The sequence below is a fragment of the Mandrillus leucophaeus genome, unplaced genomic scaffold, assembly GCF_000951045.1.
Source record: "Mandrillus leucophaeus isolate KB7577 unplaced genomic scaffold, Mleu.le_1.0 Scaffold619, whole genome shotgun sequence".
Classification (NCBI taxonomy): domain Eukaryota; kingdom Metazoa; phylum Chordata; class Mammalia; order Primates; family Cercopithecidae; genus Mandrillus; species Mandrillus leucophaeus.
Window position 1 is genome coordinate 1,306,515 of NW_012106686.1, and position 14,524 is coordinate 1,321,038.

Sequence of the window (14,524 nt, forward strand, 5' to 3'; positions counted from 1 at the left end):
CTTGAAGGTTTCAGAACTTTTGGGTTTAAGATTCTATATAACATTTTTTAGATGAAGTATCTTCTTTATCCAAGGGAGTCATTCTTGTTAATAGTGTTCTCATTTAACCTTGGCTTTAGAGACGATGTTAAAAAAAAGTTTGTTCCTCTCCTGATTCTCTCAAGTGAAATAGAATAATGATTCTCTCAAGTACAGTACAATAGTTTCTCACTCTGTTAGAATAGTTCTTCACATAATTCATACAATTTATTGTTATCCCTTGTCAGGTATGGCATGGCACAGTATTATCGTAATAGGATGCTTTCATCAGCAGCAAGGTGTTTACTCTCTTGTTTTTATCAAAGTTGATAGATGAATTTACAGAGGTCTATCAAAGTTCTTTATCCCTATTCCCTTTGGGACCGACAATATTTCATGTTCTAGACAAGTAGCTAGGTTAAGAGAGTATAGTTTGTGGCTGTTGACATAGTGAAATTAACTATTGATACAGTGAAGTTAATTTACATAAGCCTGGTAGCACCTAATGTAGTGACTTGCACAGTGATGGGACTCTTATTTGTTCATTTAATTATGGTAGTTAGTAGGTAACCCAGAGTGACATTTTTCAGTCCTCTTCTTCTACATGATACTTGTGAAACAATGTGTTCAGTTCCAGATACTCCTTTTATTTCCTTCCATTCAAGATAGCATACTAGAATGTAATTTTCTTTCATTTTGCTTTAATCATTTAGAAATGTGGCATTTTAATTACTAGTAGTGGTTCTCATAATCAATTATAACATTCATTAAAAGTTAAAGTTAAGTTCCCCCAAATCATCAAAACATTTAAAAATTAGACCAATTACAGTGAATGTGAGGGTTCGTATTTGCCCATCAATGAATTAGGCCATGTGGGAAATATTAAAGATGTTTAAGATATGGATAAAATTTCCACATACTTAAAGTATAGTTGAAGAGACTAAAATAATGTATGAAAGTGGTAACTATATGTATGATACTGGAATCTGAGAGACATCAATGTACCCTGTAATTCTTGGGGAGGCTTCACTGAATAAGTAGGAATTGATCCCTACTATCGTATCTTAGATTTGGGTTAGGAGCAGGGGAAGAGAAAAGGTCTTTTATGTTGATGGAAACCTCCTGAGTAAAGGCATAGAGGCAGGAATTAGTATGCCATTACACTGAGAAGTAATACAGCTACCTCCTATAACAGGAGATGCTTCTTAAATTGTATAGATATAATGAATGAGAAGACGAAACTCTTGACAATGAGGCAAAATGGCATGGACTTGGGATGATGCCTTTATGGGATGCCTTTATGGGATTCTAAGTTATTAGATTCTAAGTAGGATGCCTTTATGGGATTCTAGTTATTAGCTGTCTTCTTTTTGTGCTTTTATTTGACTTATTACATGATGATCTTTGATTTTCTTCCAATTTCATAGTCATCATATTATTCCTTAGCACCGAAGAGTAGTTTTAACCCTTATATTTCAAACCAATATTCTCAGAATGCCACACTGGTAATGAGAAATCGCTGATTAGTAAGTTTAGTTGTCCTTGTGTTGGTTATTTAAAATCTTCATCTAAAGTAGACGCTTTATGGGAAAAATGTGGCATTAAATTATGGTCCTATCTTTGTGAATTTTGTTTTGATTTTTAAAATTTTTACCATATACTCAACCATAGAGCATTAAAAACTTTTTTTTTTCAGAGATGCTAAAAATGTAGTTACCAACTTTAGGTTCTGAATCATTGTTCTATTTGGTAGGGGGTGGGAGAGTTTATTTTGGATTTTCAATTTCAGGCTATGCAGACTTTCTTGGTATTTAAATGGTGACTTATGGTTAAGCTTATTATAAGGTTATTTTTAAGGCTCTGATGACTAGAGAAATTTTAGTTTTAATATACCAACATTTTAAAATTTTTTATCAAGAGTCTCACACACCAGAATCCTCTCATGGATTATAAATATTTGGTAGATGCCTCAGGAAACTGAATGTGCTAAGCCTCAGGGCAGAATAGCTGTGTAATTGTAGCCAGAAGATTTAGGATTTTCAGTAACTGTTATAAATGACAGAAAGTGAAAACCTGGAAAACTATATACATCTTAACTATGTCTAATTTGAAGCAATTTAATACCTAGGTAACTCACTTGCACCAGCTGTAACTCACTTGCACCTGAGTTGAACTATTGAAACGGATTCAACTTTGTGTCTTCTAGCAGTTATCATGATACCTTACACAGGGCAGCTGTCACTAAATGCTTCAATAATAGAGAGAGTACATACTTGTTTCAGTGGGACCTGCTACTTTAAGATATACTTAGACAATATTTTAAACTAATTCTACACTCTGGAAAGGCATGTATATTCTCTAAATATGTAGAGCAAAATATGGTCTCTGACCTATAGGAGCAAATCAGAGACGGCAGTCACCTACATGTCATACAAATACAATGTCTACTTATTATATATTTGTACTTAAATTTTTATTTTTGGTTTGTTCAGTGAATTATTAAAGATTGATATATCTGAAACCTATCATGGGAAAAACAGTTGCCAGAGGTTTGACAGAAATGCAGCTTCCCTTTTTTTTGGTCTAATAGAAAACTTTTTTTGTGTTTAAAATTAGTAGTTATTTCCTTAATTAGGTGAAACCTTTCTTAGCAGCATTTGGTTTACTAAGTTTAGAAAAATTTTTGAAATAAATATTCTTGGGGGAAATTTTGATTCATGGGCAGGTATAGTAAATTCATTCAGATCTTTTCTTTATTATTGGAACCATGTGCCTTCTTTCTAAAAAGTTATTTACCTTGTCCTAAAAAGTGACTTTATTTGTCCAGTTCCTTCATTTTAGGAACAGCAAAGCTGTGTTTCAGAAAGCTTAAATAATTTGTTAATGATCACATACCTCAATTACTAGTGGAATTAGGATAAGAACTTAGATCTTAAATTCAACAATGGAAATGTTTTTGCACTACAATGATGCCCTCCTTCATAAATGAAGATCACTGGCATGTACTTTAACTTGGCTTTCTTCCCGTGGTAATTGATTTTTGCTCTCACACACTTGCAAGTCCCTTTTTATCAACAGTGTCAACTCATGAGACAAATTGGCCCAGCTCAGGGGTGTATGGCCTATTGATACAAAATAAAGTTTATCGACTTGATGGAAATCAGTCTCTTTCTTAGTCCTTATTAATATCATTTTCTCACTAAGAACTCTAGTCTAAAATTTGCTTTACACAGCCTCATTGCTATGTACTTGGGGTCTATAAGAATCTTTGCCAATTTACTGAAAAACTACAAAATCACCTGTTATATGGATTGACAGACTCCTTTTCTGCTTTGTCAGTTATCTTTCCAAATGTAATTTTGCAGATTTGTTTTTTAAAAAAAAAACTCTGCCAAGTTGTTTTTATTCCATGATGTTAAAAATTATTTGGAAAACATAAGTCAGTAAGCATTGTTGTTTCAAGGTATACCTCAAAAATTTGAAACTGTTTAGGATTGGATTTTTTTTTTTTTCATGCTTTTGTAAATTTAAACTTTACTTTTGAGAGGGCATTTTTCTTTAAATTTTCTTTGTTTATGAACTGTTTTAACAGTGACTTGATTGAATTTTGAGTCATGTGTGAAACAAGTCACTTGTAGTCAAATAATTATCAGTTATAATCAGGAGAACTGATCTCATTCATCTATGATTCTCTGACCTAGAAGTAGTCATCTCATTTTCAGTCAATTGGATCATTGTACTGTTAACATTTTACTATTTTTTCAGTTACTTCAAAGGTAAACTTGAATTTTCAGATGCTGTATGTTAATTTACTAAGTTAATATTTATAGGTATTATTTCATTTTTTTCTGGTACATAATTTATGCTTTTAAAACATGGATTTATAATTTTTCTCTTTTAAAAATCAGTTTTCACTTCTGTAAAGCAAGGTTTAATTTTTTCACAAAATACTATTAATATTTACCATTTATTAGGAGTATCTATAAGAGGTCCAATTGGCTTGGAAAAGAATGGCTTTCCTGGTCTTTTTTTTTTTTTTTTTGGTAGTATATTTATAATCTAAATCTATTATATTTGTTCTTATCTCTGACACAATATTACTCAGGATATATTTAGAATATAACTACTTTCCAGGTACTTGATAAGTTTATATTTTAAAATTCATGTCTTGTTTCACACCTGGATTCCAAACATTAAGCATGTATTTTATATATGTATCAGCATTCCAAATATTGAAATCATTTTTAAAGGGACTGTTAACAAATCTAGTCACCCATAACTAGACCATGACTGACTTTTCCACAGGGGAAGAAGAGGTGAAGGTTTCGACCATGCCACTGTCAGCCTCTTCCCATTCATTACAACAAGGACAGCAGCCTACAAGTCTCCACACTACTGTGGCCTGACAACAGAACTGAGAGGAGAGGATTAGACTCTGGGGTGCTTGCATGGGCAACTGGATTTTTGCATGATTCCTTTATGATTTTGCATTTAATGTATACACCCAAAAGAGCCAATATAAACGTTCCTGATGCCTACAGCTAGCGTGTTACCTCATAGTTGCTTAAGTATTTCTTCTTTAGGCCTTTAACATAATTTATTAGTGTAATAATTTTGGCATTGTTTCTCATGAGTGATACTATTTCTAACTCATAAAAACAAAACTTGTAGTACTAAGATCCCAGGTGAGATTAGCTAGAATTGTTCTTATTTTGGCTCTATTATTGAAAAATTATACAAAGGTAATGGTAGTACCTTTTTTTCTGGTTTGTGAAAAAATAATATCCTAATCTCCTGAAAAATTTGAAAATTAACAAGATAATGTCTGTTGCGTTCTTTGAATACTTGAGAAGAAAGAATACATATAAAACAAAATCGGTGGTGTCATTTAATGCTCAGAAGGATATTGTTGGCGATTGTTTTTAGTTGTCTAGATTTATATCCTATAATATGCATTACATGTATAGAAACTGTTTTGTTCTTTCTCTTTTGCACTTTTGCACTTTCTTTTTGAATGGTTGTTAATTATGCGTAGATGGTTAAAAGATAATTATAGCCTAAATGCAATATAATCTCTTTTCTAATTCACTGCCTAGTATACCAGGAAATGCCTCAAAAACAGAACTTCAGTTTATAGTTGACTTATCTGAAACTTGAATACCGAGTAAACATTGTATGTGAAAAGCAACCATGGTAGTGTAACGTTACTGAACAAACAGTAATTCTGTGGGATATTGTTTTGGAAATTCATTGTTTAATAATTAAAATGTGATAATAAGATAATATTATAAGTACCTGACCAGAATGAGACTAAGGCAGAAGAGAAGAGATTGGATGTCCTCTAAAATTAGGCCACCTAAATTGTAACAGATAATTTTAATCAAGAGAATAGTGGAGTACTTTATTAGGACATAATGTGAAGTGATATTTCTGAAAATACATTTCTTGAAATAGTTTTAAAACTGATAATAAAAGAAACTGTACTTAGTTCGGAACAATGGACAAAAGCTGATTCAGAAAACATGGCCATATTCTGCCTAAATGAAGCATCTGGGAAGAAAGGGAAAGTCACACCTCCTTTTGATATTTTAACCGTTGTGATAAAAGGTATGCTTTAATTTGCTAAAAAAAAAAAAAAAGTATGAAAGGGGATAATGTGAATACAAAAAAAGAAGCCTGGAGATTGAAAATAATAATAGAACATGTTATTAGGAGATGGTACTTAATGTCAATGTTGGAGTTTTCAAGGTTACCTCTATATAAAATTGGATTACTACTAGATATAATGTGACAAATTAAATGACTTTATCCCAAGGTACAGTGAGGTAAACAAAAATCTATTCTTAGATATCCTTAGATTTGGTTAACTGAGGCTGTAGAAGCAGCGAATTGTCTAGCCATTTAAGTTATTTTTGTAAAATTCAGCGTAAATATCAATCGCTAATTTCTATCTAGAAGTGATTGTAAGACATTACAAGAACATTGCCAATTTGGAAAATACCAATAAAATACTGTAGACTTATTAAACATCAGCCTTTTACTATGGCTTAATTTAATTATGGTTTTCATTTTTACTGTAAGAGGCCAGGACTTCACTTATGTCTCCTGTGGGGCTGAGGCTCCTGGGCCTTGTTGTTATAACAAACTCTGGCTCCTTATGATGATGCCTACTAGCTCAAAGCTTTCTCCAGCCTTCAGTGTTAGCCTTTCATTGCCTGGATCTTCTTACAAAGCCATACCAAGTGGTTAGTTCCATTTGCTGCTTGGTGTTGAGAGGTATACCTGTTAAATGAGGCTCCTTTCCTTTCTCATTCATAGCCAGTGCGGAAAAATCATCAGGTAGTTTGCCCAGATTTGCCAGAGCCCTAAATAAAATCCCAAAATGATCTCCCTGCCTGCTTCTCCTCCCCACTCCCACTTACATGCACACCATAAATCAGGAAAATGCTTTTTGGGCAATTAGACTTTGACTTCTAAATTTTTACATAGAATGGCTAAACATGATCTTTTGACTCACTTTGTAATCCCTAGACCTCACCTTTTTGCTTACCTAATATTTTATTTAAATATGTTTTTTTAAAAAAACTGAAGTCTTAAAATCATAGTCATAATTAATTTTACACTAAAGGACAGAAGAAATTGTACAACACATAAAAGAAGCCAGCACTTCACATAGCAAGCAAATTGAAACCAAAATGTCAGAAGAATGACAAATTCTTTAAAAGCTTCAGGTTTTGATGTTGTTGTTAAATTCCTGCATGATGCATCATGTGCAAGGCGAACTTAATACACTTTTATACCCTTAACCTTTATAAAGTGACTAGCTTTTCCCTTAACATAGGAATTTTTAACCTGGAGCACAGACTTTTGAGAGTACATACAGAATTGTGGGTTTGTGTGCATGTACATATGTCCATTTTTTTCTGGGGAGAAGATCCATAGTTACTAGATTTGTGAAGGATTTGGTGACACGCTTCTCCTATCAAAAAAAAAAAAAAAAAAAAAGAACAGCTGCCTTGAAATGTTTTTAGTGCCACTTTAGGGAATAGAGTCCTGTACTGAATGATTTTAGTTGTATGATGAATTATAAGTGCCTCTTTATTTTCTCTAAGATTCCATTAGAAAATATTTTTTCTGACTAATAATGCTTTCCTTTTCATCCTATTATTGAGTTTTCGTTTTTCACATGTCACTTTTGTGTACTCTCCCCTTATTTTGACAAAGCATTAATTAAATATTTGAGTACCTATTGTGTATAGTGACTTGAACTAGATCTTGAGAGATATAAGGTTGAGTAAAATACGGACCCTATCATCAAGGATAATTCTAGTGACAATTATATTTCACATTATTTCTATCAGGTCTTGATAATATTTTAATCACAGGAACCACCATAGCAGTCCAGACTCATTTTATTATTAATCATCTCTCAGTAACTGCTCTGATAGTGGCAACAAAGGGTATTGAATACTTATATTTCAGATTTTAAAATTTATGATAATTTGGAGGGAGGTGAAAAAAACCTTGCTAGGAAAGACATACGTTCATTATTCCATGTGTGTGTGAGCTCATGTCTCTTTCTCTTAGCATCCTGGGAATTAAGTAGAGCCTTCTGTGTAGGTGTTCCATTAAAGAAAACAACTTTAATGCATTTTACCTCTGCACATTTCCACTGACATGGCTTCTATTTGTACGGTGTTCCAGGCACTGTCAAGACTGCCAGAGCTCTGGTCTGCTGTGACACAGGTCCATAGGTGCTCCCACAGAGGCATTGCCTCAGAAAGACAAGAGAAAGGAACAAATTGCAGTTGCTTTGAAATCTTACAGTGGCCTGTAGGGGTTGGGATAGGGCAGTAAGGAGATCAGTTGAGGTATTCAGGTACAGGTAAGCTTGGATAAGTATGCTTAAAGCCTTGAAAACCGGGAGAAGAGTTTAGTCTTGATGCGAATGTGGTCAGTGGTAGAGAACTATAAGTTCTTGGCAAAAATGTAGCTTGATCATAGCATTTTAAGAAGAGTAATTGGGTAATAGATTTGATTGCAATTAGGACCAGTTAGAAAGTAATTCCAGTAATATGCCGTTGCTGGCCAGTGCAAATAAGTTGGCCTAGACTAGCACAGTAGTGGTTGGAATGAAGAAGAACTATGAATTAGAAATTGGAAAGCATAAGAGCTGAGAAAAGGCCTTCAGATTTGGTTAGATCTCTGGTGATCTTTAAAACTGTAACTTTCAGAGAAAGGTACAGAATGGAAGCCCATCGTTTCAGGATGAATGAGGAAATGTCAAGAATATGTATGCAGCAATCATTGACTACTTAGTGTTAAGACATTTGACAACAAAGTTGAAGAGAAAAATAAGATGCTAACTAGGTGGGTGGTAGATCTTAGAAGGCATTGCTTTAATATAAGGGAGAAGAAGAACCTAAATATTTAAAGGCAGACCATACAGAGCCAACTGAGAGGAAGAGATTGGCAGTGCTGAAGAGAAGATAGCTCATTCAGTAGGATGACAGATGTCTTTGGTGGGAAGAGATAAGCTCCTGAGAGGAGCATGTGGGTTAGCTTAAGAGAGGTGGGTGGCCGGGCGCGGTGGCTCACGCCTGTAATCCCAGCACTTTGGGAGGCCGAGGCAGGCGGATCACGAGGTCAGGAGATCGAGACCATCCTGGCTAACACGGTGAAACCCCGTCTCTACTAAAAATACAAAAAAAATTAGCCGAGCATGGTGGCGGGCATCTGTAGTCCTGGCTACTCAGGAGGCTGAGGCAGGAGAACCTTGGCGTGAACCCAGGAGGCGGAGCTTGCAGTGAGCCGAGATCGCGGCACTGCACTCCAGTCTGGGCGACAGAGCGAGACTCTGTCTCAAATAAAAAAGAGAGGTGGGCTGTATCGTCCTCTGTGATTTGTGAGAGCAAGAAGAACCTGGAGAAAGAGAAAGATGAGAATTGATGAAAGGGCTCATATGAGTAATTATTAAAAGGCATTATTGTTTGAAAACGGGTGAAAGTGGAATTGGGAGCTTGTTAAAGAAGGAGATGTAAAAAAAAAAAAAAAGTCTTCTATGAGAATAAGCCCAGAAATGCATTGTAAATAGTTGCTGTATGTTTTTATATAAAGCAAGATAAGAGTCAGCTTAAAGATCTCTCAAGTTCAAATATATATGGTTTTGTATGCTCGTCTGGTTTAGCACAAAGCATGAGTGGAAAAAAATGAATATTGAGAGTTTGGTTAAAAGGGGAAAAAGACAAAGACATAGAGACATTCAAGAAGACCACAATGAAATGCATAATCTTGTGCCAAGAAGAGTCTATTAAGGCAGTTTCCTGTGAAGAAATGGTGTGAGTGATGTGGAAGGGAGTTGAATGATTTTAGATTTTGACAATGACAAAGAACATGTTAGTGTTGCTAAGGGAATGATAACTGGGAGACTGTGGTCACTGTGATAACCACTCAATGCTAAATGGTGATTGAGAACCAGAGAAAGGAGAGGGCTGGAGGTTGGAAAGAAGCTTGTCTTTTGTAACCCTTTATACTCTCTCCTCCAGTCTTTTCATGAGTGTAGGAAGTCAAACTATGTGAGAGAGAATTGTAGAAAGCCCGGAAGCAATTCCATGCATCCGCAGTTGGGCACCTGGGGAATCCTGGGTCAGGTTTCCAGTGAGTTGAAAATGATGAAAGGAAAACTTCCTTCCTCAAAGCATGGTAGGAGGACCAGGAAAAGCCAGGGATGAGATGAGACAGGTGTAAGTAATCAAGCCCCAGTGAGTGTGAGGAATTGGCAGAAATGTTACTTATGATGTGAAAGATTTAGACAGAGGGTTTAGGTATGGTGTATGATGAGTTTGGTAGTTGCGGAGCCCTTATTACAGGTAATATAGCTTCTCCCAAACTCACAGGCAAACTGGAAAGCTTTTTTAAAAATGGGCTTCCACCTATGAAGGGAAAGTATCTCTTCTTACATAGTTGGATTAGGTAGGTCATTCTGCTTTATTTATATATCAAATAAGAATTAAAAGTAAGGTGTTGGTGAACAGTAGAGATAAATTAAGAATTTTATTGTAACAGGTTAATAAAATATTTTGATAATTTCCCCCAAAGAGAATGTACTATATGAATAAATAAAATCTACAAAATATTGGGCTAATTTACCCTTGTTTCTTATATTTTGTGTACTTAGGAGGTGACCTCTAGGAAAAAATTGCTGAAGAGGTAGTAGAGCAGGATGAGGATACTGTATACTGTTATCCCTAGGTATCTGTAGGGCATTGGTTCCACAGATAGCAAAATTCTCGGATTCTCAAGTCCTCAATATAAGATAGTGTAGTATTTGCATATGACCTGCACATATATGGCAGGCTGTATATTTTAAATAATCTCTAGATTACTTCTAATACCTATTACAATGTAAGTGCTATGTAAATAGTTGTTATACTATATTGTTTAAGAGACTAATGACAAAAAAATCTGCATGCTTAATAAATTACACAGTTTTTTAAAAAATATTATCTATTCGAGGTTGGTTGAATCCACAGATGTGAAAACCCCAGCCCAGATACCTGGGGTCAACTGTGTTTTGTTTTGTTTTTTTTTTTTTTCCTCCTAGTCAGTTAATAGCAAATATTCCCAGTTTGGAAGCAACCTTAGTTTTCTTTTTTTTTTTTTCTTTTTTTTTTTTTTGGGATGGAGTCTCGCTCTGTGTCCCAGGCTGGAGTGTAGTGACGCGATCTCGGCTCACTGCAAGCTCCGCCCCCCTGGGTTCACGCCATTCTCCTGCCTCAGCCTCCCGAGTAGCTGGGACTACAGGCGCCGCCACCACGCCCGGCTAATTTTTTTTGTATTTTTAGTAGAGACGGGGTTTCACCGTGTTAGCCAGGATGGTCTCGATCTCCTGACCTCGAGATCCGCCCGCCTCGGCCTCCCAAAGTGCTGGGATTACAGGCTTGAGCCACCGCGCCCGGCCCTTAGTTTTCTAATAAAGTATTTTAAAACTCACTCCATATATGTCAGCTGCAGTATGAACTGTGACATTTAAAAAGGATAATGCTTCAAAGTACAAATCATTGCTCAAGAATACTGTTTGTGAAACCTTGCTGATGGATTGAGAAGCCACTGCTCCTTGGACCTCCTTACCACCCTGTGATTTGCTTCTGTGAGTTGTAATCGAGCCATCTAACATTGCTGGTCATACTAGCCTTCCACTTCTTAGTCAGGGGCTATTTCCAAAGAATCACTCTTGTTAATTCAAGAAGCATTAAGAAGATTGTACTCTGCTTTTTGGTCTTTTAGAGAGTCTTCTCTGGGTTTGAGTTATAGGGAAATCGAGTTTAGGTACCTAGAACTGAGAACAAGCCTAAGTAACCTAAGCCACTTGAGAAATGGACTGAAGTACCCAGATGTTCCATAAAACAGCTTGAAGTTGTTGACCTTGAGAACCAGTTCCTTTTCTCCAGGTTCCTCTTGACCACACTTCCTAAGGCAACTATTGACTTCACTGTCTTAGCCCACTTTACCTTTATTCTAAAGGTTCCTGGAAGCTCCAAGCTGACCCTGGAACATACTGTGCTTATAACAATTTTGTTATTCCAGCTCCTGTTGGGTGCTTAGACCCACTATTGTGCTGTTACAAAGCAACATCCTAAAATGCTTTTTCCTCTTATATAATTTATAAAACCTTTAATGCACCCATTACCTTTCTTTCTTTTTTATAGTGGGTGAAATTCACGTAACATTCAATTAATTATTTTAAAGTGTATGATGCAGTGACCCAGTACCATTCTTTAATTATCTCAATGGTAAAATAGCAGAATAGGTAACCTACTCTGCTGAAAGAATTTTAGTCTGTTCCTTGTTGGGGCTGTGTGGTAATAGCTGCTTCTAGACTCTGTGTTTTACCCAGTAGGCTAAAAGGCAAATGTTAAACCTTAAAATATTCCGTATTTCTGCACGGCAGTACTCCTGCAACTTAAGCTTGTGAATCAAGCAACTTTTATACATCCTTTTAAAAAGGTGGTGGGGGGCAATGCAAGGAGCTCTAGGCAAGAGACACTTAGGAGGTTTGCTTTTCTGAGTGGTAAAAATGTTTGAAGCAACTCTAAATAGCTTTGAAATGCTAGTAACAGTCTTACTGTCTTCATGACATTTAATTAGCATTATGTAAGAAAGCGTTTGTTTAGCAAAGGTAAACCATAAGCCTAGCTCTCTGTATGCATGTGCAGTTGAATGTGTGTGTGTTTTTGTATAAAGCAATTTTCAGTTAAATCCTCCACTTAATGAATGTAGCAGAGGAAGATGTCTCAGGTCATTTCGGTGACCTATGACCTATGTCTATTCATGTATTTATTCTTGCTGTGTCCCAGTTAATTCATATCTTCAGGATAAATGCCATATTTTTATAACAATTATTTTTTGAAGGAACCAAAGATGCTATTTAAATGCAATAAGGTGGTAATACTGGTGCCCACTTCACCCTGGTCATGTTTTTTCTGAACAGATATTTCATAGCTTTTCCTCATCAAATTCCAATCCCACCACTAAGATACCCATCTATAACACAGTCTTTGGGAAAATCCAAGGAAAGGATAATTTAAAAATGATTTGTTTTGGAATCATGACACTTCAGAGCTATGAATAAATAAATATAGTCTTATAACAATCCTCCTTTTAAAGACCAAGTAATAACAATGATGATAATAAACAAGGCTTCAAAGGATTGAGATTTGTCTATAGTCACATTCTAACAGTTTCTTTAGCCCTCACCATGTAAATGTGCTTTCATGCTTGTAACTCAGTGGAGGAAAAAACTTTTAAGATTCAGAATCTGTCTCTTCTGTAAACATTGTTGTGTCTTACAGTTTAATTATAGTAGTTTTCTCAAGTCAAGGGCTTACAACTGTGAATATCATTGCAAACAATGAATTTGAAGGCTTTCAAAATGACCACCAGCTGGCAGCTGTTGTCACAGATCCTGTAGGTTTTCAAAGCTGCCCTGTGTTAAATGTGGCCCAGTGATCTTAGAGTAACTTTAGCAGGGGAAAGAAGTGTAACCTTGCAGGTACTCTTAAAATAAACTTACGGTAACTACATAACTACCAGTGTTAGAACTAAAAGAGTAAAACAGGTGAAGTTTAATTTACCCAGGATTTTTCTGCAGTACCAAAGAGAATTTAGGGGCCAACACACATAACCACTAGACTGGTGACATCTCTAATATTACAAAATGGAAAAAAAATTTGTAGTAATGGCACTAAGATGTATTACATACACACTAAAGGTGTGATCTCAGATTCATCTTTGAAGAAGAGCTACCCTGTGCTACACCATGTAGAATGATAGCGTATCTGCTGATTTTTTTTTTTTTCCAATCAAGGAAGTTGTTGTTTTCAGCATAAGGAAACAGGCAGAGCTCCACAAGGATTTAAAGATGATAATGCTGTCATCATCTCCAAGAAGAAATGCAAGAAATCTGCAATCAACTTTTGTAGCCTAGCACTGCTTCTTAATATAGTGAGATCTTGGCCCAAGGACTGCACTAGCGTTTACACTCTGTTATCACACTTGCATACTGAAATAATGTATCGATGGAACCGAAAGTAGTGATCTAGAACTTTAGTGGGTTGTTCTAAAACATTGTCATGTTATATGTTGGCATTTGCAAGAAGTCTGACAACTATTTATTTATTTTTATTTTTTCCGTTATTACATCTGTATGTTTAGTATCCAGCTAAAGGTAAAAGATCCCTGGGTTATGACTTCATCAGCCAAGTGGGAAGTTTTGTCATTGGCCTTAAACTGAATGTTTGGTTACAGCCATAGTTCCACTTGGGTTTTCTCTGTTAAAAACGTTAGTTTCTAGTAAAATTCATGATTATGGATGGCTGATATACATATATATACACACACACATATATACATACACACACATATATACACACACATACCCTACTCCCCCCAGTCCCCATTTAGAGTAAGATTTGCTACCAGATAGGTTTCCTTTTCCTTCTAAACTTAACATTTACTAATTAATCTACCCGTAGTCTTCCCCTGGTTCCAGACAATTGTAACATATCTTGGTTTCTAGTCTGCCCAGTGTTGATAGATGTAAACTCGTAAGACCTCACCTGCATTTTAAATGGTAGTGACTAATTGAAATGAAGCATATTATTAAAATAAGCAAGGATTTTATATAATCTCCAAATAAACACACAAAGCCCTGCAACCTTTGTTTTGTAACTTGCTTTCAGATTTTAACTATTGACTATTATGAGTCTCCTTCTGATAGCTTGTGTTCACCTCTCTATCCAGTTTCTTTTTCTTTGGTCAAAGAAATTTCTTTCTCCATGTAATTTACCACAATTAGCAAGGAGATCATGACTAAATCTTAATGTACACTACCTGTATGATTTTCCTACTGGATCCCTGACAGGCCTGAATTTTCCCTTTTCTTCTTCTTTTTTTTTTTTTTTTTTTGAGACTTCCCCGTGTTGCCCAGGCTGGAGTGCAATGGTGT

At 35.6% G+C, this 14,524-nt stretch overlaps 1 protein-coding gene across 6 annotated transcripts in view; it reads left to right on the plus strand.

Annotated features, from left to right (window-relative positions):
• CNOT4 (CCR4-NOT transcription complex, subunit 4) overlaps positions 1-14,524 on the plus strand; it is a 142,444-nt gene that overhangs the window by 110,555 nt on the left and 17,365 nt on the right. The window contains exon 11 of one of the 6 annotated variants that reach the window (XM_012000126.1): positions 4,324-7,267. The exons of 4 other annotated variants lie outside the window; for them this stretch is intronic. In XM_012000126.1, coding sequence (XP_011855516.1) covers positions 4,324-4,424 — 101 coding nt within the window. In that variant the 3' untranslated portion in view covers positions 4,425-7,267. Of the gene's footprint in view, positions 1-4,323; positions 7,268-14,524 lie in introns of those variants that run through there. One more of the 6 variants, XM_012000125.1, reaches the window with a different exon arrangement.